Genomic DNA, 25,410 nt, shown 5'->3' with positions numbered 1-25,410 from the left:
CGTGTGTGTGTGTGCATTTGACAGGGAGAGTGTATGTTCTGCAAGAGTGGGCTACTGGCCACTGGAGCTATTATTGTTGCTTGCTTTTTCCACAGTTACACTTGCACTTATAGCGGTTCATGTTGTTTAATTGTAACTTGTTTAACTACATGATCTTATGGTTCTTCCCTTTGGCACTTACTTTGGTTGTTCACAATGTGTGCTTCATGCTTTGGATAAAAGCGTCTGCTAAATGAATACATGTAAAATGTAAATGTAAGAGAACATGTATGCATGTCCAGCCCTTTACTGTCCGTCCATGACTGTCTTTTTTCTCTCTGCACACTGTGCCGAGTATGTCATGTAATAACTTGTGTGTGTGTGTGTGTGTGTGTGTCCAGGGTCCAGTTCGGAGGTCTGGGCCAGCTGTGTGACGGCGTGCTGGGAGGTGATGACTTCACTGAGACCAAGGAGCTGAGGGTGTGGGCGGGGTACGACTACCTAGGCTGGAGTCGCGAGGCTCTGGGGCAGGGCAGCGTGGACATCGAGTTCCACTTCGAGGACACCCGCATCTTCCACACCATGCAGGTACCAGAGGCTCCTGGAGGACGGGGGGTCGGGTGTCCGTGTGTGTGTGTGTCTCTCTCTCTCTGCTTCTCTCTCTTTGTCTAGGTTAAAGCTTCCCCAGTAATTCCCATCTCCCTCATTAAATAATTAAACTGACCGATATTTACCGACGTTTCACCAGACACGTAAAGATTGAGATCTCATCTCTGGGTCGTTTATCATGATGGTGTGGCCAGCCAATAGCATATTGTCTACAATTTCCATCGGCCTGTTTTAATTTGTTTCTCATTTTGCTGTTGTTAATCATCATGGTTGGGTTGTCAGCGATAAGCAACTTTAGGAGCCACTAAGTTGCATCATTGTCTGTGTGAGGCTCCAGGGGGGTTTGGGGTTTACTATGAAGCAACTCAGTTTGAGTTATGTTCCTGTTGTGGGCCTTCTGGAATATTCCTGGAATGTTGGTTTAGGGTGAAAAACACCCACCATGAGCCCTAATTGACCGGTTTTAATTCCCGTTGTACATGCAGTGTATACACTATAATGAGGCAGCTCGTTTAGCCCAGAGTGTTGTGTGTGTACATTAAATGTGTGTGCGTGCATGCATGTGCGTGTTGCGTTTCCCAAACACTAAATCCACCCCTCTTTCCCAGCCTGTTGGAATGCCACAGCTAAGCCTTCTTATTCTTCTCCGGCCTTTCTCTCCTTTAAAAAAAAAAAAAAAAAACTCCTTAAAAAAACGTTTTTCTTGCTCTTTCTGACAAGTACCTGCTCACTCCCAGCCCCGTAACCGAGGTTTTCATGAGGTCGTCGTGACATTTATCCCGTATTCCTGCCCCTCTCCCAAAGCTCTCCTCACACTAACCTCCTCCGACGCGCCCCTCTGCCTTCCTGCCTGGAAGACAGGCAGATGTTGCTCCCCTCCTGCTTGTTTCGTTAAAGAGGTTACAGTGGATAGTGAATAGTTTGCATCTGCTTGCAGTTATACCATCACTTCTCCTAGACGTTAAGAGGCTTAGACCTGCGGGATAACCTCTCTGCACCAAGGAAACAGAGAAAGCTCCTCTGAACAGTAGAGATTTAAAGGAGAGGAAAGCAGAGTAGAACATGTAACATATGTTCCAAGTCCCTGGCGTTGTTGTACCGGCAAGTTCTGATCCCCCCCAGAGGAGGGAGGGGGGGGGAGGTTACCCAGAAGGCTTTGTTGACTTATTAGAGCACCCCCCCTCCAGATAGAATCAGTTACATGTCCACCTCTGTGTCTTGGGAAGCAGCTGTTCCCCCAGCGCCTAAGTGGGTGTGTGTGTGTGTGTGTGGGTGGTGTGTGTGTGTGGGTGGTGTGTGTGTGCTTGTGTGGGTGGTGTGTGTGTGCGTGTGTGGGTGGTGTGTGTGTGCTTGTGTGGGTGGTGTGTGTGTGCGTGTGTGGGTGGTGTGTGTGTGTGTGTGTGTGTGTGGGTGGTGTGTGTGTGTGTGGGTGGTGTGTGTGTGTGTGTGTGGGTGGTGTGTGTGTGCTTGTGTGTGTGGGTGGTGTGTGTGTGTGTGTGTGGGTGGTGTGTGTGTGCTTGTGTGGGTGGTGTGTGTGTGTGTGTGTGGGTGGTGTGTGTGTGTGTGTGTGGGTGGTGTGTGTGTGCTTGTGTGGGTGGTGTGTGTGTGCTTGTGTGGGTGGTGTGTGTGTGTGTGTGTGGGTGGTGTGTGTGTGTGTGTGGGTGGTGTGTGTGTGTGTGTGTGGGTGGTGTGTGTGTGTGTGTGGGTGGTGTGTGTGTGCTTGTGTGGGTGGTGTGTGTGTGCTTGTGTGGGTGGTGTGTGTGTGCTTGTTGTGTGGGTGGTGTGTGTGTGTGTGTGGGTGGTGTGTGTGTGCTTGTGTGGGTGGTGTGTGTGTGCTTGTGTGGGTGGTGTGTGTGTGTGCTTGTGTGGGTGGTGTGTGTGTGTGTGTGGGTGGTGTGTGTGTGCTTGTGTGGGTGGTGTGTGTGTGCGTGTGTGGGTGGTGTGTGTGTGCTTGTGTGGGTGGTGTGTGTGTGCTTGTGGGTGGTGTGTGTGTGTGTGTGTGGGTGGTGTGTGTGTGCTTGTGTGGGTGGTGTGTGTGTGCTTGTGTGGGTGGTGTGTGTGTGCTTGTGTGGGTGGTGTGTGTGTGTGTGTGGGTGGTGTGTGTGTGCTTGTGTGTGGGTGGTGTGTGTGCTTGTGTGGGTGGTGTGTGTGTGCTTGTGTGGGGTGGTGTGTGTGTGCTTGTGTGGGTGGTGTGTGTGTGCTTGTGTGGGTGGTGTGTGTGTGCGTGTGTGGGTGGTGTGTGTGTGCGTGTGTGGGTGGTGTGTGTGTGCTTGTGTGGGTGGTGTGTGTGTGCGTGTGTGGGTGGTGTGTGTGTGCGTGTGTGGGTGGTGTGTGTGTGCTTGTGTGGGTGGTGTGTGTGTGCTTGTGTGGGTGGTGTGTGTGTGCTTGTGTGGGTGGTGTGTGTGTGCTTGTGTGGGTGGTGTGTGTGTGCTTGTGTGGGTGGTGTGTGTGTGCGTGTGTGGGTGGTGTGTGTGTGCGTGTGTGGGTGGTGTGTGTGTGCTTGTGTGGGTGGTGTGTGTGTGCGTGTGTGGGTGGTGTGTGTGTGCTTGTGTGGGTGGTGTGTGTGTGCTTGTGTGGGTGGTGTGTGTGTGCTTGTGTGGGTGGTGTGTGTGTGCTTGTGTGGGTGGTGTGTGTGGTGCGTGTGTGGGTGGTGTGTGTGTGCGTGTGTGGGTGGTGTGTGTGTGCTTGTGTGGGTGGTGTGTGTGTGCGTGTGTGGGTGGTGTGTGTGTGCTTGTGTGGGTGGTGTGTGTGTGCGTGTGTGGTGTGTGTGTGCGTGTGTGGTGTGTGTGTGCTTGTGTGGGTGGTGTGTGTGTGCGTGTGTGGGTGGTGTGTGTGTGCGTGTGGTGTGTGTGTGCTTGTGTGGGTGGTGTGTGTGTGCGTGTGTGGGTGGTGTGTGTGTGCGTGTGTGGGTGGTGTGTGTGTGCGTGTGTGGGTGGTGTGTGTGTGCGTGTGTGGGTGGTGTGTGTGTGCGTGTGTGGGTGGTGTGTGTGTGCTTGTGTGGGTGGTGTGTGTGTGCGTGTGTGGGTGGTGTGTGTGTGCGTGTGTGGGTGGTGTGTGTGTGCTTGTGTGGGTGGTGTGTGTGTGCGTGTGTGGGTGGTGTGTGTGTGCTTGTGTGGGTGGTGTGTGTGTGCGTGTGTGCTTGTGTGGGTGGTGTGTGTGTGCGTGTGTGCTTGTGTGGGTGGTGTGTGTGTGCGTGTGTGCATGCGCGCGTGTTCATACACATGTGTATTCAGTTAGAGAGAGGCTTTTGGCCCTACAGCAAGTGTCAGCTTAAGGACTAACCTGTCAGTGGAGTCTTTACACCAGCCCTTCTCCCCCTCTTCTCCTCCTCTCCTTCGTTCTCACCTCCCTCGCTCCTCTGCCCCCCCTCCCGTTCCCCTATCTCTGAGATCTACAGTTTGCAGTCTACCCTGCTCGTAAAAATCCCCCTTTCCATCTCCCCCCTCCCCTCCCCCCCTCTCTCCCTCTTTCTCTCGCCAGCTAGCATTGGCACCCAATATATCAGCTCTTTTATGGAGGCGTCTCTCTCTCTCTCCCTCTTTCTGTCTGTCTTGCTTTCTCTCTCTGTCTCCCTGTCTCTCTCTGGTCATGTCTTTCTTGTAAGCAGTAAAAAAGATTGAATTCCCCCCCCTCTCTCCTTCCTCTCCACCTCCCTCTCCTTCCTCTCTACCTCCCTCTCCTCCCTCTCTCCTTCCTCTCTCCCTCCTCCCTCCTTCCTCTCTCCCTCTCTCTCTCTCCTCCCTTTCCACTTCCCTCTCTCCTTCCTCTCTCTCTCTCCTCCCTCTCCACCTCCCTCTCTCCTTCCTCTCTCTCTCCTCCCTCTCCACCTCCCTCTCTCCTTCCTCTCTCCCTCCTCCCTCTCACGTTTCTCCCATCCGGTCTTTGCGTCTGTGCCCAACACCGCATCGCGCCAAAGCAATTAAGCCTCGACAGGATTAAAAAACTGTTTAATTTCTATAGTTTAATTGAATCCTATTCTTTCGTCTCGATTAATGAAACAGGCCTCAGGCCGTGAAGTTCAGGAAGTTAGAAACATGTTTACCTTGCTCCCCATGGCATGTGTTTATAATCTGTCCTAACACTGACTGCCCTCCCCCCCCCCCCCCCCCCCCCTCATCCCCCCCCTCCCCCTCCAGGTGCATAGTAACAATCGGCACACCCAGGGCGTACGGGTCTTCAGCAGGGTGGAGTGCCAGTTCAAGCCGGGCCTACTGCAGCCCTGGTCGGGGGCGCTGGTCCTGGCCGTGCCCCTGGAGGACCTGAAGGACCCCTCATCCCGGCCCATCTCCCTGCCCCTGGGGGGGCGCCCCGCCCAGATCCTGCGCTGCAAGTTTGCCTTCGCCGACCGCTGGCTGCTCATCAGCGAGATCTCCTTCTACTCCGGTGGGTGTGACCACTTCCTGTCTGTGGCCCTGCCACTTCCTGTCTGTGGCCCTGCCACTTCCTGTCTGTGGCCCTGCCACTTCCTGTCTGTGGCCCTGCCACTTCCTGCCTGTGGCCCTGCCACTTCCTGCCTGTGGCCCTGCCACTTCCTGCCTGTGGCCCTGCCACTTCCTGTCTCATTCGGCTTTGGAGCTGCTGCTGTTAGGATATTATCATATTTTTTTAAATTATGCCTTTTAAATTTGTTGTATTCCCAGAGCCCTTTGGGGAGAAAGGTACAGAGACTGGGTCAGTTCCTCCTCTTCTTCCTCCTGCTCCTCCGGACCCCTCTTCCTCTCCTCTTCCTCCTCCTGTCCTCCACACCTCCACCAGCCCCACCCCTGGATCCAACTCCTCCAACTCCACCATGGGCCCCTCCGGTAAGCCCCCTGACCCTCTTCCTCTCTCCCCCCCCGCCTCCCCCCTTCTATCTTCTCCTTGTATCCCCCTCTCAACCCCCCCCCCCTAAGGTTGCCAGTCCGAAAATGACGTTGTGTCCCTGGGCAAGGCACTTCACCCTACTTGCCTCGGGGGGAATGTCCCTGTACTTACTGTAAGTCGCTCTGGATAAGAGTGTCTGCTAAATGACTAAATTTAATTTATAAATGTAAATGTCTGCAGGACGTCTGAGCTGTATGTTTAAAGCAGTGCCCAGAAAGGTAGGGTGCCAAAGCAGACAGCCTGATCTGCTCTTTATCAGAGGCTGCCGCCTCAAAGCCATGGCCCCCAGCCAGGCACCATCTCATCGCTATCTCCCCCTGGCGGGGGGGGGGGGGGGGGGGGGGGGGGGGGGAGGGAGGAGGAGGACTAGACCACTCTGGAGATACAGGCAGCAGCCACGAAAGTAGAAATGAATTGCAGTGCCTGGCTATTGTGTGAATTGTTACGACAGACAGAACTCGCTTACAGAAACAAAATGCGTATTCATTCATAAAAGGATGCCAAAGATGACCTCTCCGGCCTGGTCCTGATGTCATCCCATTGCTTTTGTCTGTCTTTCCCCTTTCAAAAATCCATCCATCACCGCCCTCTCCCTCCATCCATCACCCCCTGCCCTACCAGAACCCCCCTCCACCAACCCCACTACGAACGGCACGGGTAACAGCACACTCTCAGGTGAGAGGGAAGGAGAGGGTGAGAGAGAGAGAGAGATGGAGGGTGAGAGAGAGAGAGAGAGAGGGTGGGTGAGAGAGAGAGAGAGGGTGGGTGAGGGTGAGAGAGAGGGTGAGGGTGAGAGAGAGAGAGAGTGGGTGGGTTGGGGCTGGATGGAAGAAGGAAGTGATCAGCCTCAGCACATCTTCTTTGGCGTCGCGCCGGCGCCTCGATAAACTCTTCATTCGCCCTGAGAACACGGGAGAAGACAGGAACAGGGAGGATCATGGGAGTCTTCGGCACAGCGTCCATGATCCTCCTCTTCCCTGTTTTCTCTCTCTCCAGAGATAAGCCCCCTGAATCTAACACCGCTAACCTCGGTCAGCCGTGTGATGGTTCTGCACTGTCATCATGACACAGCACCTCGCAGGCACCAAACTGCATGCTCTCCCAGGCCTCGTCTGTGGAGCGTCAGACCTCCCGGAGGCTGGACAGTGAGGCTTTGTACTGCTGTGGAGCTGGGGCCTGTGGTGTGCAGGGCGGGGTCGGCCGTGGTCGGCAGGCTGTGTGTGGATCTGCGCTGAACGTATGAAGAGAGAGAGAGAGAGAGAGAGAGAGAGAGAGAGAGAGAGAGAGAGAGAGAGAGAGAGAGAGAGAGAGAGAGAGAGAGAGAGAGAGAAGGAGAGCTGTGTGTGGGTCTGCTTTGAACATGCATGAGAGAGAGAAGGAGAGGGGAAGAGAGGAAATACTGGTCACACTTCTGGCTGGCTTTCTGACCAAATGTTTGAACTGAACTTTGTGTGTGTGTGTGTTACGTCTGACTCTGTCCTGGAGCCTCATTATTAGCACTGCCGTTTGATATCCCGACCCTCAGCCCTCACACCTAGTCCATTACAACTGGGTCTCTTTGTTTGTTTACAAGGCAAAGTTTACCCAAAGTTTAACTCAAGACATATTTAATCTCAAACTGCCGTCAGACGGCACAGTAGGGCTGTGCAGGGCCGGGAACACTGTCAGACCTCCACACAGTAGGGCTGTGCAGGGCCGGAAACACTGTCAGACCTGCACACAGTAGGGCTGTGCAGGGCCGGAAACACTGTCAGACCTGCACACAGTAGGGCTGTGCAGGGCCGGAAACACTGTCAGACCTGCACACAGTAGGGCTGTGCAGGGCCGGAAACACTGTCAGACCTGCACACAGTAGGGCTGTGCAGGGCCGGAACACAGTCAGACCTGCTGAAGTGCATGGTTGTTTGGAACCCAGACACAGCATTCACATTCTGTTCTCAAGACCAGAGGGAAAGACCCTTCTCACATGGGCATTTCTAACGTTTACACACACAGGGCCTGAATGCAGCAACTTACCATTCCCCACACACACACGCGCACACACACACACACACAGTCAGTAAGCCTGTTTTAAATATGCGGGTGTGACACTGACACGTTCCAAGTCGCCTCCGTGCAGACAGTGCTAATACACAGACTGCACACACACACACACACACACACACACACACACACACACACACACACACACACACACACTCATGACAGCGCCAGCCACACAAGCAGATATAAATGTTCAAATATGTGCACGCTCACACCCAGAAACATGTCCTGCATAGTTTTACACACTCAGTATGCACGCGCGCACGCGCGCACACACACACACACACACACACACACCCACACCCTTAAACACACAAACGCACTGGAACACCAGACTCATGTCATTGTCCCTTTTCTGTCTAGGAGCTGACTTTGCTGCCATTACCCAAGGGCGGGACTTCCTGTCGCCAAGGACGACAGCAGCAACACAGCCATCCTGATTGGTTGCCTGGTGGGCATCATATTACTGCTCCTGGCTGTCATCGCTGTCATTCTGTGGAGGCAGTACTGGAAGAAGATACTGGGCAAGGTGTGTGTGTGTGTGTAAGAGAGAGGGAGATTAGGTGCTAGGGCAGTATCTCTCAACCCTGGTCCTCAGGGACCCCCTGCCTTGCATGTTCTAGATGTTTCCCTGCTCCAACACACCTGATTCAGATGAATGACTCGTTATCCAGCTCTGCCTGGTCACGACTCATCCATTTGAATCAGGTGTGTTGGAGGAGGGAAACATCTAGAACATGCAAGGCTGGGGGTCCCTGAGGACCAGGGTTGGGAACCCCTGATCTAGAACATAAAGGACCAGGGTTGGGAACCCCTGATCTAGAACATAAAGGACCAGGGTTGGGAACCCCTGATCTAGAACATAAAGGACCAGGGTTGGGAACCCCTGATCTAGAACATAAAGGACCAGGGTTGGGAACCCCTGATCTAGAACATAGAGGACCAGGGTTGGGAACCCCTGATCTAGAACATAGAGGACCAGGGTTGGGAACCCCTGATCTAGAACATAGAGGGACCAGGGTTGGGAACCCCTGATCTAGAACATAGAGGGACCAGGGTTGGGAACCCCTGATCTAGAACATAGAGGGACCAGGGTTGGGAACCCCTGATCTAGAACATAGAGGGACCAGGGTTGAGAGCCACTGTGCTCGTGTGTACAAGTGTTGATCGACTGTGGTTCTCCCCAGGCCCAGGGCAGCCTGTCCAGCGATGAGCTACGCGTCCATCTGTCCGTCCCGTCAGACAACGTGGTCATCAACAACACCCACAGTTACTCCAGCCGCTACCAGCGCATACACACCTCCCCTGAGGAGAGGGAGGGCGAGAGGGGGGGCGAGGGGGAGTACCAGGAGCCCAGCGCCCTGCTGAGGCCCAGAGACCAGAGAGACAGCACCGGTAATGACACACACACACACACACACACACACTCTGAACACACACACACTCTGAACACACACACACTCTGAACACACACACACACACACTCTGAACACACACACACTCTGAACACACACACACTCTGAACACACACACACTCTGAACACACACACACACACACACTCTGAACACACACACACACACTCTGAACACACACACACACACTCTGAACACACACACACACACACTCTGAACACACACACACACACACTCTGAACACACACACACTCTGAACACACACACACACTCTGAACACACACACACACACTCTGAACACACACACACACACACTCTGAACACACACACACTCTGAACACACACACACTCTGAACATGCACACACACACTCTGAACACACACACACTCTGAACACACACACACACACACTCTGAACACACACACACTCTGAACACACACACACACACACACTCTGAACACACACACACACACACTCTGAACACACACACACACACTCTGAACACACACACACACACTCTGAACACACACACACACTCTGAACACACACACACTCTGAACATGCACACACACACTCTGAACACACACACAGTACACATAACAAACACACAGACTCAAATTGTACCGGAAGATATATTTAGGGGTTTTGCTTGAATCAATGACTGTGGCCGAACACACACACTCAAACAAACACCCCACCATCAGGTAAAACACACACACACACACACTTCTACTCACACAACTATGACATTGTGATACAGAGAGGATCAGAGAAACAGACAGATCCATATTTTAACAGATTCTTAGTTAAATAATTGATTTCTCAATATGTACGGCGATAATGAGAACGAGGATGATCGCAGTAGGGGTTTTTATATCCTTTGTTTGTGTTAATGGTTGAGCAACATCAGACTGAGCGGTTTGTTAAATCAATGCAGCATATTCAAGACGGGGAGAAAAACAGGGCAAGACAATGTGGTACATTTTAAACAAATGCTTATTAAAAAAACACTCGCATGAAATGTAAATAACACAAAACAGCCAAATAACCACCGAGCCTTCAGAGTCCAAGCTCAGAACAAACAACACACACACACAAAAGCTCAATTGTTCTTAGAGGCACGCAGGAGAAAGAGGAACGGTTTGGAATAAAGTTTGGAGAAGAGGGAGAGAGGAGGGAGGGGAGGAGGGAGAGAGGGCGAGAGGAGGGAGGAAGGAGGGGAGGAGGAGGGAGGGAGAGAGGAGGGAGGGGAGGAGGGAGAGAGGAGGGATGGAGGGGAGGAGGAAGAGAGGAGGGAGGGGAGGAGGGAGAGAGGAGGAAGGAGGGAGAGAGGAGGGAGGGAGAGAGGAGGAAGGAGGGAGAGAGGAGGGAGGGGGGGAGGAGGGAGGAGGGAGAGAGGAGGGGAGGGGGGAGGAGGGAGGGGGGAGGAGGGAGGAAGGAGCGATTCTGTCCAGCTCCACGGGAGTCCGGCCTGCAGTCTTCCCAAGCTGTAACAGTGCCACGTATGCTGGGGAACAACAGGACGGAACGCAAACATTATTCTGCCTGCCTGGGGGGCTGTTTCTCCTGCAGGGCCCAAGTTGTCTTAACCTCTGCCTGTTCCCACTCGCGATGCCGTTTGGATTTTGTTCTTCCTGCAACCTCCCCCCCCCCTCCCTGCTTGCACTGTAACGGATATGCTGTGTGTTCTGTTAACGGTTGTTGTTTTGTGTTCTGTGTTGTGTTGCGTTCGTCCTGCAATTTTGTTTCGTTCTCCCCGGTACGTGTCCATGTGGTCGTGTCTGTTTGCATCGCACGTGTCGTGTGTGTGTGTCCCAGCCTTGCTGTTAAACAACCCAGCGTATCACCTGCTCCTGTCTGATCAGAGACAAGGCTCCTGGCCCCTGGCTGTGCCCAGCACCTCCCAGGCTCAGGAAAAGAGCCTCAATGTTCCCCAGGGTAAGAGCTCTCTCACCGGGGACAACATCAGGATACACCCCTGCTCTGCCCAGGCCTGGACCCACAGACACAGTGCAGAAACACACATCCTCCAGTAGACTAAGGGCCAAACTAAACGCTCCCCCTAGTGTAGTGGTTATTACTTCTGTAAAAGGAAGGCTAGGATTGAGGGGGGGGGGCAGGATGGATTTGTGGGTGAGACAGTCTGTGTGCATGCAAACTCACCGATTCACCCACCTCCTTTCACGTCAATCATCTGACGAATGCCGTGTCTGAAAATTAAACAATAACAAGATGTCTCCAAAACTCAAAAAACAAACACTCCCTCCACAAGCTAAAGTAAACCAGGGGATCTTAGGACACTATCCTACCTCCCACTGACCCCTCCTCCCCCCCCCCCAGCAGCCTGCGGCCTGGGACAGGGATCTGGAGAAGGGCTTCCCCCTCACCCAGGAGGAGCCTCCCCCTTACCCTGGCGCCCCTCCCTACCCCTCCGTGTCCCCCCCGCTGCCCCCCAGCGTGCCCCACTACGCCGAGGCCGACATCGTGAGCTTGCAGGGCGTCAGCGGCAACAACACGTACGCCGTGCCCGCCCTGACCACGCCCAGCCCCGGCGCCGACTCCGCCCCCCTGCCGGAGCTGCCACGCCAGTGTCTGGTCTTCAAGGAGAAACTGGGGGAGGGCCAGTTTGGAGAGGTGAGGGGGAGGAGGAGGGAGGGGGGAGTCCTGGGGGAGGATGTGGGGAGAGGGCCAGTTTGAAGAGATATGGGGGGAGGGGGACAAGGATTTGGGTGAGGGAGGGAGCGTGCCAAGGTTGCTATTAAAGCTATTTAGGTTTGCAAATGTAAAAAGTATTAAATAATGCCTTGGTAGTTTGGGAGATTGGAAAAGGGTCCTTGAATATTCTTTCATATTCAAGTTATTCATATTTAAATACTCTCTGCCAGACATGCATCTAAATCGTTGCCTAGAGCTTTATTTATTCTCTAAATTTCATACATAAAAATTGTAGCGTAATTGCCTATGAATATGAAACTGTAGAGATAAAGGGTGATTAATCAAATTATTCAAAGACAGTGTGTGTGTGTGTCCAAGTGGAGGTGGTGAAAACACATGAACAGTGTGTTTCCTGTTTCAGGTGCACCTGTGTGAGATCGAGAGCCCTCAGGACCTGCCCAACCTGGAGTTTCCCTTCAACGTGAGGAAAGGGCGCCCCCTGCTGGTGGCAGTGAAGATCCTGCGTCCTGACGCCTCCAAGAACGCCAGGTCTGCCTTCACGTTCCACCTGCCTGCCCTCTCAACCCCCTCCTCCACTCAGGGGATACTAACCCAACTTCCCTTCTTTTCGATGAATCATCCACTCAAGTTCCCATTTTCTTTTTCACCCCTCCCTCCCTCCTTCCCTCTCTCCTTCCCTCCCTCCCTCCCTCTCCCTCCCTCCCTCTCTCCTTCCTCTCTCCTTCCCTCCCTCCCTCCCTCCTCCCTCTCTCTCTCCCTTCCTCCCTCTCTCTCTCCCTCCCTCCCTCCCTCTCCCTCCCTCCCTCTCAGGAACGATTTTCTGAAGGAGGTGAAGATCCTGTCTCGCCTGAAGGACCCCAACATCATCCGGCTGCTGGGCGTGTGTGTGAGCAGTGACCCTCTCTGCATGGTGACGACGGAGTACATGGAGAGTGGAGACCTCAACCAGTACCTCTGCCACAGAGTCCTGCTGGACAAGTCTGGGCCCACACACAACACCCCCACCATCAGGTAAAACACACACACACACACACACACACACACAACACCCCCACCATCAGGTAAAACACACACACACACACACACACACACAACACCCCCACCATCAGGTAAAACACACACACACACACACACAACACCCCCACCATCAGGTAAAACACACACACACACACACACACACACAACACCCCCACCATCAGGTAAAACACACACACACACACACACACACAACACCCCCACCATCAGGTAAAACACACACACACACGACACACAACACCCCCACCATCAGGTAAAACACACACACACACACACACACACACACAACACCCCCACCATCAGGTAAAACACACACACACACACACACACAACACCCCCACCATCAGGTAAAACACACACACACACACACACACACACACACACACACACACAACTCCCCCACCATCAGGTAAAACACACACACACACACACACACACACACAACTCCCCCACCATCAGGTAAAACACACACACACACACACACACACACACACAACACCCCCACCATCAGGTAAAACACACACACACACACACACACACACACACACAACACCCCCACCATCAGGTAAAACACACACACACACACACACAACTCCCCCACCATCAGGTAAAACACACACACACACACACACAACACCCCCACCATCAGGTAAAACACACACACACACACACAACACCCCCACCATCAGGTAAAACACACACACACACACACACACAACACCCCCACCATCAGGTAAAACACACACACACACACACACACACACACACACAACACCCCCACCATCAGGTAAAACACACACACACACACACACAACACCCCCACCATCAGGTAAACACACACACACACAACACCCCACCATCAGGTAAAACACACACACACACACACTCACAACACCCCCACCATCAGGTAAAACACACACACACACTCACACTTTATATTTGTAACTACTGTACAGCACTTTGTGAAAGAGAATGCAGGTGGGCTGCTACCTTAAGTAAAAAAGACTTTTTTTTTAATACTTATTTTTGTAACCCTTTACAGTGGGTCTGCCATGTATGTGTATTCTTCCTCTGTAACCCTCTTCATCCTCTCCCAGCTACCCAGCCCTCATCTCCATGGCCAGCCAGATAGCGTCGGGGATGAAGTTCCTGTCGTCCCTGAACTTCGTCCACCGCGACTTGGCCACGCGCAACTGCCTGGTGGGGGGCGAGCGAGGCGAGAGCGGCGGGGAGCGGCCAATCAAGATAGCCGACTTCGGGATGAGCAGGAACCTGTACGCAGGGGACTATTACCGCATCCAGGGACGAGCCGTGCTGCCCATCCGCTGGATGGCCTGGGAGTGTATCCTGATGGTGAGGGGGGGGGGGGGAGAGGAGGGGAGGGGGGATGATAGGAGAGGGGTGGAGAGGGGAGGGTGGAGAGGAGGGCAGGAGAGGGTGGGGAGAGGGGAGAGGAGGGGAGGGGGGATGATAGGAGAGGGGTGGAGAGGAGGGCAGGAGAGGGTGGGGAGAGGGGAGAGGAGGGGAGGGGGAGGGGGAGGGGAGGGGGAGAAGAGGGGGAGCGGGGAGGGGAGGGGGAGAAGGGAGGGGGAGGCAGGGCAGGGCAGCAAAACCATGGACATTTGGGGGGAAAAAAACGTTTTGATTGCCGTGTTTCTAATGTTTTAAAAAAAATATCATTTTGCAGACATTTTTGTGAGCATCACAATCATGCTGGTGTGTGTGTGTTCCAGGGTAAGTTCACCACGGCCAGTGATGTGTGGGCGTTCGGGGGTGACCCTGTGGGAGATGCTGAGTGTGTGGTCAGGAGCAGCCGTACTCCAGCCTGACCGACGAGCAGGTCATCGACAACGCAGGAGAGTTCTTCAGAGACCAGGACAGACAGGTACACACACACACACACACACACACACACACACACACACAGACAGGCACACACAATGCAGGAGTTCTTCAGAGACCATGACAGACAGGTACACACACACACAATGCAGGAGAGTTCTTCAGAGACCACGGCAGACAGGTACACACACACACAACCACTCATTATGACATTTCATCACATTCAGCAGTGATGGGAGATGGCAAAAGTACACACTTTTATAGGGGAAAAAAAAAAAGTTTGGGGAAAAATGTTCAACCTTTCGAAAGTTTTCGTTAAAAAGTTTTTGTTCCAAACTAACTTGATGACAAAACTAATTGGTTGAAAGTTTTTCACTAAAACTTTGGAAAGGTTGAAAACGTTTTTTTCTTGCTGTCGTGTTAAAAAGGTTGAGGAAAAAAATAAATTGTTTGAATGGTTGAAAGAAACGTCATTGCACATTTGATCCCAATATTGTATACACATACTGTTTGTCAGTGGTCTTCAACCCTGGTCCTCAGGGGCCTACTGGTCAGTTGGTGTCATGTCGTGTGGGGAAAACAAGTTTTGAAAGGTTGATTTTCTTTCCTTTCCCCCTCCCCCCCCTCCCAACCTCCCCCCTCCTCTCCCCTCCCCCCTCCTATCCCCTCCCCCTCTCCCCGCCCTCCTCTCCCCTCTCCCACCCGCCCCCCTCTCCCCTCCCCCAGGTGTACCTGAGCAGGCCAGCCGTGTGTCCCCAGGGTCTGTATGAGCTGATGCTGAGCTGCTGGAACAGGGACTGCAAGCTGCGCCCCTCCTTCGCCAACATCCACTCCTTCCTCACAGAGGACGCCATGAACATGGTGTAGACGGCGAGGGAGAGGGGGAACGAGAGAGAGAGGCCGGGAGATGAAGAACAAGGATGAGGGGGGACCCTCTGCTGATCTCGTCCCTACCTTTTTAGCAGTAGAGGAAAGGCTGATTATGGAGGTGAAGAGATTAGACGGTCGCTTGTACATTTCCTGTTTCCCTGGGTGGACGGGGCTGAGAAACCGCAGGTTCGGTTTTCAGTCACCCCCCCCCCCCCCACACACACCTGTAGCCCCGCTAACCCAGAGTACTGTAGACCATAGTACCACCCCTGCATCTCATCATGAATGTAAAACAATGGCTGGTGGTGGGTTAACTGCATCCTGCTTAATGAACTGTTGTTTCTCCAAGTTAATGACATAGAGTGGCTTTAATGACTCACATTGAACCTTCGTAACGCACGCCCGATGACGTAGGTGAAGCCGAATCAAAGAAAAGATAGGAAGAGTTCCTCAGAACGTGATTATCGTAGAACAGCAGATCCGTGTTTAGTCCGTGTTGGTGCGTGACACATTGTATAGCACTGCTGTAGTTTTGCGGTATTTTCAATGGTGAAGTATACAACCTGGGGGTGTACTGGCAAAGGTTGACGTACAGGATGTATACTGCAGCCATGGCTCTGTGAACACGGTACAGGATGTATACTGCAGCCATGGCTCTGTGAACACGGTACAGGATGTATACTGCAGCCATGGCTCTGTGAACACGGTACATTTCTGCGTCCCACCCTGGTCCCACCCGAGCTGGGTCAGACGTGGGGGAAACACCACGTTGAACTACACAGAATTTCTAAAAAGACAATTGGGGTAAACGACCCCCCCCCCCCAGCACATTCACGCCCGCGGTCACAGTCACAGCGTTGTGACCGCGGGCGTCTGGTGACGGGCAGACACTGCAGGACCGACAGCCAATCCGGTTGTCGGACCGTGTTGTTCCACGCCACGCCACACTTCCTGTATCGAAGAGGAGCCTCGCGCTGTCGCACCAGTCAGGTGTCACTCAGTCAGCAGAGGGCACACGGGCACAGGAAGTGAGATTTCAAACAGGAAATGAGACTCGAAAGAGGCTGTATGTACAGTACCCACATGCGAGCGCTCGCAAACTTATTCACCAGTTACAACCACCGACCTTGTTTGGCTTTGACCAGCCCCAGACACAGTGATACAAGTCCCATTTTCACAAACCAGCTGCACTTTAAAAACATGTATCCTGGTCCATCGGTGCCCACAGCTCACCAACGCAGAACTCCCAGGCAACTCCTGAAAGGCACAAACCATAGAAGAAGAAGCATTGCATTTGGCTTTCTTCCCTGTTAGTTTTGCAATGAAATGCGATGCAAGCGTGCGTCGCCGTGTCAGAAGCGTTGTCTGAAAGAGAACCAGGAGCATCAAATGCTGGGAGCACAGAGCGCATTAAATGCAGTATGCATAGCCGTTTAGTTAACTCTGTATTATCACATATAGGCCTATAAGCTGACCAGGGTAGGCCCTCTACCTTACTGATTGTACAGAACTGTATGCTTGTCCAGTTTAATTATTAAGTAATCCCTGTTTACTGATTGAATGAGAGTGAACGGCCATGTCATGTGAATGCAGTACGTGCCATTTGATTGATCATTTTTGATACACTGTAGTTGGACTAAACCCATATTTTTTTTATATACTGTATGTACTTAGACACTCCTTGACGTCAGTGATTTTGTCCTTTTTGTCTTTGAAGCAGAACCTAACGGCGTGTACATATTTTAAGAACGGAATTCTGATTTTGTTCACTAATATATGGAAATTCTTTGCTATTTTTGGGGTCTTTTGTTTCCTTGTAGAAAGCTTGCTACCTTGATGCCATTGTCATTCATCATGCTGTCTATTTTTGTAGATGTTTTAATAAAATTAATCTTTTCAAATAAAGCAGGTAAGATATCCCAGTTTAATGTACAATATGAGAATACTATTTACAGTCGTCCTCTAACAATTAAACCAGAACTTTGTAAAGGAATAAACAAAACAAGATTGAGTTCAATTACAAAAATCTGAGATTGTTTAATGTGTGTATATAACTATGGTACAGTCTCACAAATGTTAGGCAAGCATTGTTTTGGCCACTGTATAGGGTACACGAATGGTGATCTTAGTCTGACAGTAGCCTAGACAAACGGGGGAAAATTGTCAGAATTCTTAAGGCTCGATTATCGACACTATAATAAGCACATCTATCTTCTGATGTCAGTTGGGCAACAGAAGCCTTTTAAAATATTCAGGCACTTTGAAGTAACATGATGCACAGACAACCAAGAGTAGTTATGTAGATTCTTGAAGAGAGGTATATGAACTAAAACCGAACTGACCATAGCAGCATGTTGATATAATCCTACCCCAACCCAAACACATTACAAAAAGTAACTGGCAAAACGCAACCAACCTATCAATATAGCAATAGTCCTAGTGCTGGTGTGCATGTCAACTGGAGATACACACGGGAAGAAAAAAACTAAACATGGAACATTTCAAATAAGTATCTGAGTTGCAGGAAACCTTAAGGTCAGGGCTCACTGTACTGCACAGTCGATGACAACCACACAGACTTCTGAGCAGGAAAACCCCCAGAATGTTACCATCGCCACATCCTTCACCATCTTTCACTTGACAAGAAACTCAACTCGTAACTCCAAAATCTCCTCTCACAGTACAGGACTGCGGTAAAGACATGCAAAGCATTCTGTGCACGTCTTTCATACAGGTTACTTATAAGAAACGCCAACGAAGAGCAAGTTGGGAGGTTAGTTCTGACTACTTATTTTGTCTTCCCAAAGAGCATGCGATTAGCAAAGCTAACACAACAAATATAACATTCCTGCTATGTGTTAAAAGAACTTCGATATGCCCGATTAAGAGATATAAAATAAGGAAATGTCTTCATTTTATCATAATAAAAAAGTAATTCAGTCAGATCATAGTAGTGACCGCCGTACGTTACACATTTCTACTGCCTCCAATCAACAACGAAAAGGTACTGAGATGGAAATCCAACTTCATGATGTATCCATGCGAAAATCTAAACGTAAAAACTGTAACAGCTTTGTTGAAAGACTCCAGTCTTTTGATTAGAAAACAGCTGAAAAAAGTCAGTCATAAAAACGGCATACTAAAATTTGGGTACGAAAGATTAGTAGGCTAGAGTCTTACCCGCTAGTTTTATTGGCTTTCTTTAGTCAAGCCACCCCTGGTCCTGTAGATGTGGACATGTGACAACATGCCCCCCTTCAGGGGACGTTCGACATTTACCTCATTTTACGCCCTTTTGCTTTTATGGCAGTTTCAGATTACAGAGTTCTAGAGAGATTCAGGCTCAGCACCCCAGTGGAGGAGGTCATCTTAGAGTGCAGAAGAGATACAGACAAACAAACACACAGACTTGGGAGTTATAGTGGTAATATGTTCTGGGGGGGCGATATAGACCTCCAGATAAACCATTCCAGGTATTTATCTGCACGTCAGGGACTCAATTCACCTAAAACAACAAGGGTGAAGGGTTAGTACAGTATTGCAATTGAGTAGTGCAAAAACACTCTCCCCCTCCTCCTTCCCTTCCCCTCCTTCCCCTCCTCCCCCTCCTCCCCCTCCTCCCCCTCCTCCTCCACCTACCGAGATGTTGACTCCAGTGAGTTTCTGTATGGCTGCAGGAAGTCTGGTCATGATGTCCAGCACCTCTCCAGTCAGTTTGGCCACGCCCACCTCGGAATCGCCGCTGGAAATCATGGTGATCTTCTGGGCCATGGAGAGTGGCTTGCTAATCTCCTCAGCCATCTAGAGGACAGGAGGGCTGTCAGTGGACGGACGCACAACCGCTCATCTACCAAGTCATCGCTTTCATTTCATGGCTTTACACCGCATGGTAAGCATGGGGGTCAGATGGCTGAGCGGTTCGGGCTATTAATCAGAAGGTTGCCGGTTCGATTCCCGGCCATGCAAAATTACGTTGTGTCCTTGGGAAAGGCACTTCACCCTACTTTCCTCGGGGAGAATGTCCCTGTACTTACTGTAAGTCGCTCTGGATAAGAGCATCTGCTTAATGACTAAATGTAAGTACCCCGAAGAGTGAGAGCCATGGGTCTGAAATCAACCAATCAATAGCAACGAATGTATGAGGGCATCCTCTGTGGTCAGTTCCATAGAGGTGTCCAGTGTTCAGACTGACCAAAGGCAGCTTCTCCAGCAGCAGGTCCACCATGGCGCCCTCCTTGTACTGCTTGAAGGCCTCCGCCTTCTTGGCCATCTGCTCAGCCTCGGCCCGGCCCTTGGCCTCCACAGCGAACGCCTCGGCCTCGCCCTTCATCTGAGGAGGCGCAGGCAGACGCACTTTAGACTACAGCTACAGCATGGGCTGGACATACATTAGCTTTACTGGAAAGAGAAAGACAGAGAGAGGGGGGAGAGAGAGAGGGCGATGGAGCGAGAGAGAGAGAGAGAGAGAGAGAGAGAGAGAGAGAGAGAGAGAGAGAGAGAGAGAGAGAGAGAGTGGGGCAGAGAGAGAGAGAGAGAGAGTGGGGCAGAGAGAGAGAGATAAGAGGGTGGGTTTGACAGGCTGTCAGTGGGGAAGTCAGTAGGCATGCATGGATATCAGCTCCTCGAGGATGAGACTGATACCAAGGGTGAGGCAAGAGATGGAGAGAGCAGTAGACAGAGAGAGAGAGCGAGCGAGCGAGAGCAGTAGACAGAGAGAGCGATGCGAGCGAGCGAGAGCAGTAGACAGAGAGAGCGAGCGAGAGAGAGAGCAGTAGACAGAGAGAGAGAGCGAGCGAGCGAGAGCAGTAGACAGAGAGAGCGAGCGAGAGAGAGAGCAGTAGACAGAGAGAGCGAGCGAGAGAGAGAGCAGTAGACAGAGAGAGCGAGCGAGAGAGAGAGCAGTAGACAGAGAGAGCGAGCGAGAGAGAGAGCAGTAGACAGAGAGAGAGAGCGAGCGAGCGAGAGCAGTAGACAGAGAGAGCGAGCGAGAGAGAGAGCAGTAGACAGAGAGAGCGAGCGAGAGAGAGAGCAGTAGACAGAGAGAGCGAGCGAGAGAGAGAGCAGTAGACAGAGAGACACTGCAGAAGTGGGCTCCTCCTCACCCTGATGGACTCTGCCTCTGCCTCAGCCTCCATGATGAGCTGCAGCCTAGAGGGGCGGAGAGAACAGGGAGAAAACCAAACCAGCTTTCAGCTCATTCTGGCAGCTTCCCCCGGGTACAGAGACAAGAGGTTCCAACAAGCCCCCCCCTCCCTCCCGCCCCCCTCCCCGCCCGCATCCTACAGCTTCTCACCTGTAGGCCTCGGCCAGCCTCTCCAGGCGGTATTTCTCGGCCTCCGCGGGCTTCTTGACCTGGGCCTCCAGCTCCATCTCCTTCCTCAGGATCTCCTGCTCCTGCAGCAGGATCTGCTGGCTGCGCTCCACCACCTTCACCTGCATGGTCTCCTCCTCGATGTGCTGCTTGGTCTTGGCCACCTGGGGGGGGGGGGGGGGGGGGGGGGGGGGGAGGAAGAGGAGTTCAGGCCCAACCAACTTTAAAACCACCCACACACAAACTTTGTATTGTTTTCCAGCAAAAATGTTTTATCTGGGGTGCTTCAAAAGCAAATCTTCACGTTTAACTACGACAGAAACAACCAGGGGGCTTGTTCCATTAAAGCAAGTTAGGACGAATAAGCCAGGCTTATGTCAGGGAACGTAATTGACATGAGTCCGGCTTATTCTGTAAACTAGCTGTATGGAACAGGCCAGCCCCAGGTGAGAGGGCTGGGTACCTGGAGCTGGTAGGCCATCTCGGACTCTGCCTTCTTGGTGTTGACCTCATAGTCGTACGTGGCCTTCTTCAGCTCGTAGTCTCTCTGGGCCTTGGCCATCTGGATCTCGTTCACATACTGGGCGGACACTTTCTCCTGCATGGCGTGGGCCTCCTACACCCGCAAGGAGGAGGAGGGGAGGGGGAGGAGGATAGGAAGAGGAGGAGGGGAGGACGATAGGAAGAGGAGGATATGAAGAAGAGGAGGGGGAGGAGGATAGGAAAAGAACGGCAAGAAGGACAGAGACAGGGAGAGAGAGAGAAATTAAGTGCGATTTAAAAAATAAAAATAATAAGCGATGAGCTGATAACACCTAACTCAAACGGCTGTTTTTGATCCCATTTACCCTGATGACTGCGTCCCTTTTGTACTGGGCCTCTCCGATCCTGGCATCCTTCTGCACCTGCGCAGTCCTGGCCTTGCCCAGGGAGATCAGGTATCCCTGAAGGGAGGGAGGGAGGTGGAGAGGGGAAAAAAAAGAAAGAAAACAAAAAGAAGAGGTTAAAAAAAGGGTGTGGATGGTAATGTAGGCGTGTGCTGGGGGAGGTGTGGTGTGGGGTTACCTGGTCATCGTGAACATCCTTGAGCGTGTAGCTGACCACACCGATGCCCATGTTGACCAGGTCGGACGACGCCACCTTGAAGACCTGCTCAGAGAACTTCTTGCGGTCCTGGTAGATCTCCTGCAGGGGAGCCACACAGGGGTCAGAGCCACAGAGATACAGCTGTAGTCAGCACAGGGGTCAGAGCCACAGAGATACAGCTGTAGTCAGCACAGGGGTCAGAGCCACAGAGATACAGCTGTAGTCAGCACAGGGGTCAGCACAGGGGTCAGAGCCACAGAGATACAGCTGTAGTCAGAGCACTCACCAGCGCCCGGCAAAGCATTCGCCACCCACTTAGAACACAGGAAAGATTACAAGTCCCAACTCTTTCAGTGAAAACAATGACCCACAGAACTTTGAGATTTTGTGGTGTGGAACATTTCATTGTTCTAATTCAAATGTGTTTGCCTGTATTCTTAAACATCTGCTTCACTATCCATTTCCATGGGTGCAAACAGACTAGCCAGCCTATGTGCTGTCTAACAACACTGAGAGGGGAATCATTACCTCAGACATGCAGCAAGTGAGTGGAGGACATTAATACTGAGCACTTAGCAACAGCCATCGGTCAAACAAATGACTCAGCCTATTAAGAAATAAATGGTGACTGCAAGGTTAGTAAATTACGCGGTTAAATTTAAACGAATCCTTCGCAAACTTCACATTACTAACAGATCAGTGCTCGACAATGGGGATGACTTCTTCCCTAGTTTTGCACACAACACGCCAGGCTCAGCATAATCTCGTCGGAAGAGGAGGGGTAACAGAACCGGTTTGTCTTCTGAAAAGCCAGACAGGTTATTGCTTGTAAGCGCTTCTTTTCTGAGACGGAGCGCTGTGGGTTTATGGGCAAAACAGCCAAGCATGTAGTAATGAAACGCCCTTAAGTTAGGGACCCTAACCAGACAACAAGCTCTGTCCTAGAGCTAGGGGAACAAGATGGTTTGTTTTTCAAAAGGCAAGGACAGTGTTTTGTTTTGGTAGTTAGACTGCTAGACTTGTTTACAGTGTGTGTGTGTGTGTGTGTGTGTGTGTCAGTTCACCCACCTCTACAGACAGGTGGGCGATGATGGCCCTCTGGTGACCCTCCAGCGTCTCCAGGGCGATCTGGGACACCTCGTGTTCCGACTTCCCCATGAACATCTGACAGGCTGTGGCCAGCATCTGCTTGTTCTGACCCTGGATCTTCACCTAGGGAAGAAGTTTCAAAATCTAACTCACTGTTTCTATTAAAAGGTACATCATTTGCTAGGCTAGGTAGCCTACTGTACTGCTCGTCTCCAACAGGTAAATAGAGAAGCGTGTGAGGGTTAGGCTGTACCTGAGCTATGCCAGTGACAGATATGGGAACTCCATGGCGGGTGTACACCTTTTCACTCTTCACATTCAGAGTCAGGGTGTTCAGAGTGATCCTGAGACAGAGACAGAGAAGGAGAGGATGAGAGAGAGAGAGAAGGTGGGGGTGATGATGAAGGGTGTTTCAAGTTACAATTTTTACATTTGCCTTAAACTCAAAGACAGACATCAGGCACAGGCTGAGGGAAGGAGACATGTCAACTATGTCAATGTCAACTAAAGGTGGGAGTCAGGGGGCTGAGTGGTTAGGGAATCGGGCTAGTAATCTGAAGGTTGTTGGTTCGATTCCCGGCTGTGTCAAATGACGTTGTGTCCTTGGGCAAGGCACTTCACCCTACTTGCCTCGGGGGGAATGTCCCTGTACTTACTGTAAGTCGCTCTGGATAAGAGCGTCTGCTAAATGAATAAATGTAAATGTAAAGGAGAAGAGGTGCACACCGTTGGATCTTCTGGATGCATGGGAGGACAAACACTCTGCCTCCAGCAATCATCAGAGGAGGAGAGCGACCAAAGCCTTGGAAGGACGGAAGAAAAAACAAGGTCAGAAGGCACTTGATTTATTCATCTCATCTCACATTCCAAACTACAGATAGTAGTTTACGAACTAATGCAAAACATTCGGTGAAACAGGAGTAAACTTTGGCCAGATTCCAATTCTACTTTTTATTTATAGATTTAGTCAACACAATAGTCAACACAATACTAGAATCTTACTGTCCACTGTTGTGACATGTGAATGTTAAAAGCAATACAATCTCCACTTGGTCCTACTGATTGGACTACGGCTTCCTGGTTGTCCTGGCAACAGAATTGTGCAATCCCACCACATGACATTAGGAAATAAAGTATCCTACGTCACATGACGTTTAACTGTCTTGCTAGCTATCTGCTATAACCATACCTTCCAGTGATGAATGGAATGTGAACAGTATTGGGCTTATTGCTCAACTTAAGAGCAACCCTGTATTGCAAACTTCCTGGCATTGTCAGATTCTAACCCTACAGTATCTCTCACTATTAAGTGGTGTGTGTGTGTGTGTGTGTGGTCAGGGGTATCAAATGATGGCTTACCAGACACAACCATGGCTTCATTGGGACCACAAGTGTAGAACATCTTGGTTGAGGTTTGGGGGCTGTGAATTAAGCCATGTTAACGGTTCATATATCTCTTGTAATATGTAACTTATTCAACTGTTGACCTAGTTGTGATAGAGAGCAATCCATGACAAATAGTATGTGATAAATACGTTCTTCCCTAGAAGTCTTCTTAATGTTAAAAGAATTCTTACATTCTTGGAATAAAATGAGATATAGCAATATGGTTAAATGGTCAGAATTGTGAAGTGATGTCACCACTCTAGAAAGTGTATTTGTCACTTGGTGCCGGTCTGGTACTAGAGCGGGCCTTTAACTGTCAGATGTCTACGTCAATCACCGAAGCCAATAACACTGTCTGCTCAACTCTAAATAAGGCACTCCATCAATTTTAAAACTAGGTCCTTCGATAGCTAGTTAACCGCTGAATATCCAGTTCGGTGTATTAGCTAGGGAACTGAGAAAAGGCTGCGGTTTGAATCTTGCTAGCTAGTCCATTCTGAAAACCCACTACTCTGCGATAGTTCCTCCGGGTACTGTAGGAATGGAACTGGGCAGAGTTACGAGTTAGGGGAAGGTTTACATACAATACTGGCAGCTATCTTAAAGTTGATTTCCAACCAGCCAGACTACACTTAATACGTGAAATGAAGTTGATTAACCATTAATATTCTAGCAAGGTAGTACTAGTAGAGTGGTACTAGCAACAGATATTCATATACGCTAGACTACAACTGTTAGCCTACAGTAGCACTAGGCTAGCTAGCAACCGTAGCTTGCAACACGACGGAAAAATCCAATGTTTACATTAACGTCTAGAATTCTAAAATTGGACGATTATTACCACAACACTCAGCCAACATAAAAATACAAACAAACGCATATATACTCACAATCTTTAGTCCGAAAAGGTTAAATGGCTTCTTCCGTCGCTGTCGCAGACCTTAGCAACTTCAAAGTATAGCAACCCTCCAGTAAGGAATTGCAAATATGTCTGTTTTTACAGAGAGCTCTGGCATAACCACGCCCATTCAATCAAAAACATTGTCTGGGGCCATCTAGTGGTCTATATGTGAATCGCAACTTTATATGCGAAGTGGAGCTTTGACAGCTGTGTGTTGGGGTCAAGGAAGGTTATTATGCGTTCTTCTGGACAGACCACAGACATATAGCTCTATACATAATCATTTAAACTGCGTCTCTCTGAATCT

General features: G+C 50.9%; 2 protein-coding genes across 2 annotated transcripts in view; one reads left to right on the top strand and one right to left on the bottom strand.

The window, feature by feature from the left end:
- ddr1 (discoidin domain receptor tyrosine kinase 1) overlaps positions 1 to 18,184 on the top strand; it is a 33,287-nt gene extending 15,103 nt beyond the window's left edge. The window contains 17 exon segments of the mRNA XM_062466227.1: positions 381 to 567; positions 4,725 to 4,971; positions 5,229 to 5,390; positions 6,073 to 6,126; positions 7,858 to 7,872; positions 7,875 to 8,023; positions 8,682 to 8,889; positions 10,726 to 10,845; positions 11,251 to 11,261; positions 11,263 to 11,541; positions 11,984 to 12,111; positions 12,394 to 12,594; positions 13,716 to 13,971; positions 14,352 to 14,387; positions 14,389 to 14,421; positions 14,423 to 14,503; positions 15,187 to 18,184. Coding sequence (XP_062322211.1) covers positions 381 to 567; positions 4,725 to 4,971; positions 5,229 to 5,390; positions 6,073 to 6,126; positions 7,858 to 7,872; positions 7,875 to 8,023; positions 8,682 to 8,889; positions 10,726 to 10,845; positions 11,251 to 11,261; positions 11,263 to 11,541; positions 11,984 to 12,111; positions 12,394 to 12,594; positions 13,716 to 13,971; positions 14,352 to 14,387; positions 14,389 to 14,421; positions 14,423 to 14,503; positions 15,187 to 15,327 — 2,308 coding nt within the window. The 3' untranslated portion in view covers positions 15,328 to 18,184.
- On the bottom strand, positions 17,343 to 25,224 carry flot1b (flotillin 1b). The gene is made up of 14 exons (XM_062465717.1): positions 25,093 to 25,224; positions 24,176 to 24,237; positions 23,543 to 23,618; positions 23,070 to 23,160; positions 22,796 to 22,939; positions 21,707 to 21,826; positions 21,490 to 21,585; positions 21,105 to 21,257; positions 20,624 to 20,805; positions 20,433 to 20,478; positions 19,523 to 19,660; positions 18,970 to 19,131; positions 18,610 to 18,835; positions 17,343 to 18,547 (listed from the first exon to the last, which is right to left on the bottom strand). Exons 2-13 carry the CDS (start codon positions 24,216 to 24,218, stop codon positions 18,827 to 18,829), a joined length of 1,260 nt encoding a protein of 419 aa, XP_062321701.1. The 5' UTR covers positions 24,219 to 24,237; positions 25,093 to 25,224; the 3' UTR covers positions 17,343 to 18,547; positions 18,610 to 18,826.
- Between the last annotated feature and the right edge of the window lie 186 nt (positions 25,225 to 25,410).

This window comes from Osmerus eperlanus, chromosome 7, assembly GCF_963692335.1.
Source record: "Osmerus eperlanus chromosome 7, fOsmEpe2.1, whole genome shotgun sequence".
NCBI classification, from domain to species: domain Eukaryota; kingdom Metazoa; phylum Chordata; class Actinopteri; order Osmeriformes; family Osmeridae; genus Osmerus; species Osmerus eperlanus.
This window is presented reverse-complemented; position numbering and strand designations above follow the sequence as displayed.

Coding starts and splice junctions, on each gene's coding strand:
- flot1b (XM_062465717.1), bottom strand. CDS start 24,218: ATGTTCTACACTTGTGGTCCCAATGAAGCCATGGTTGTGTCTG. Junction 23,161..23,542: donor TGCATCCAGAAGATCCAACG/GTGTGCACCTCT, acceptor TCTCTGTCTCAG/GATCACTCTGAACACCCTGA. Junction 19,132..19,522: donor TGCTGGAGAAGCTGCCTTTG/GTCAGTCTGAAC, acceptor CCTGTCCTCTAG/ATGGCTGAGGAGATTAGCAA.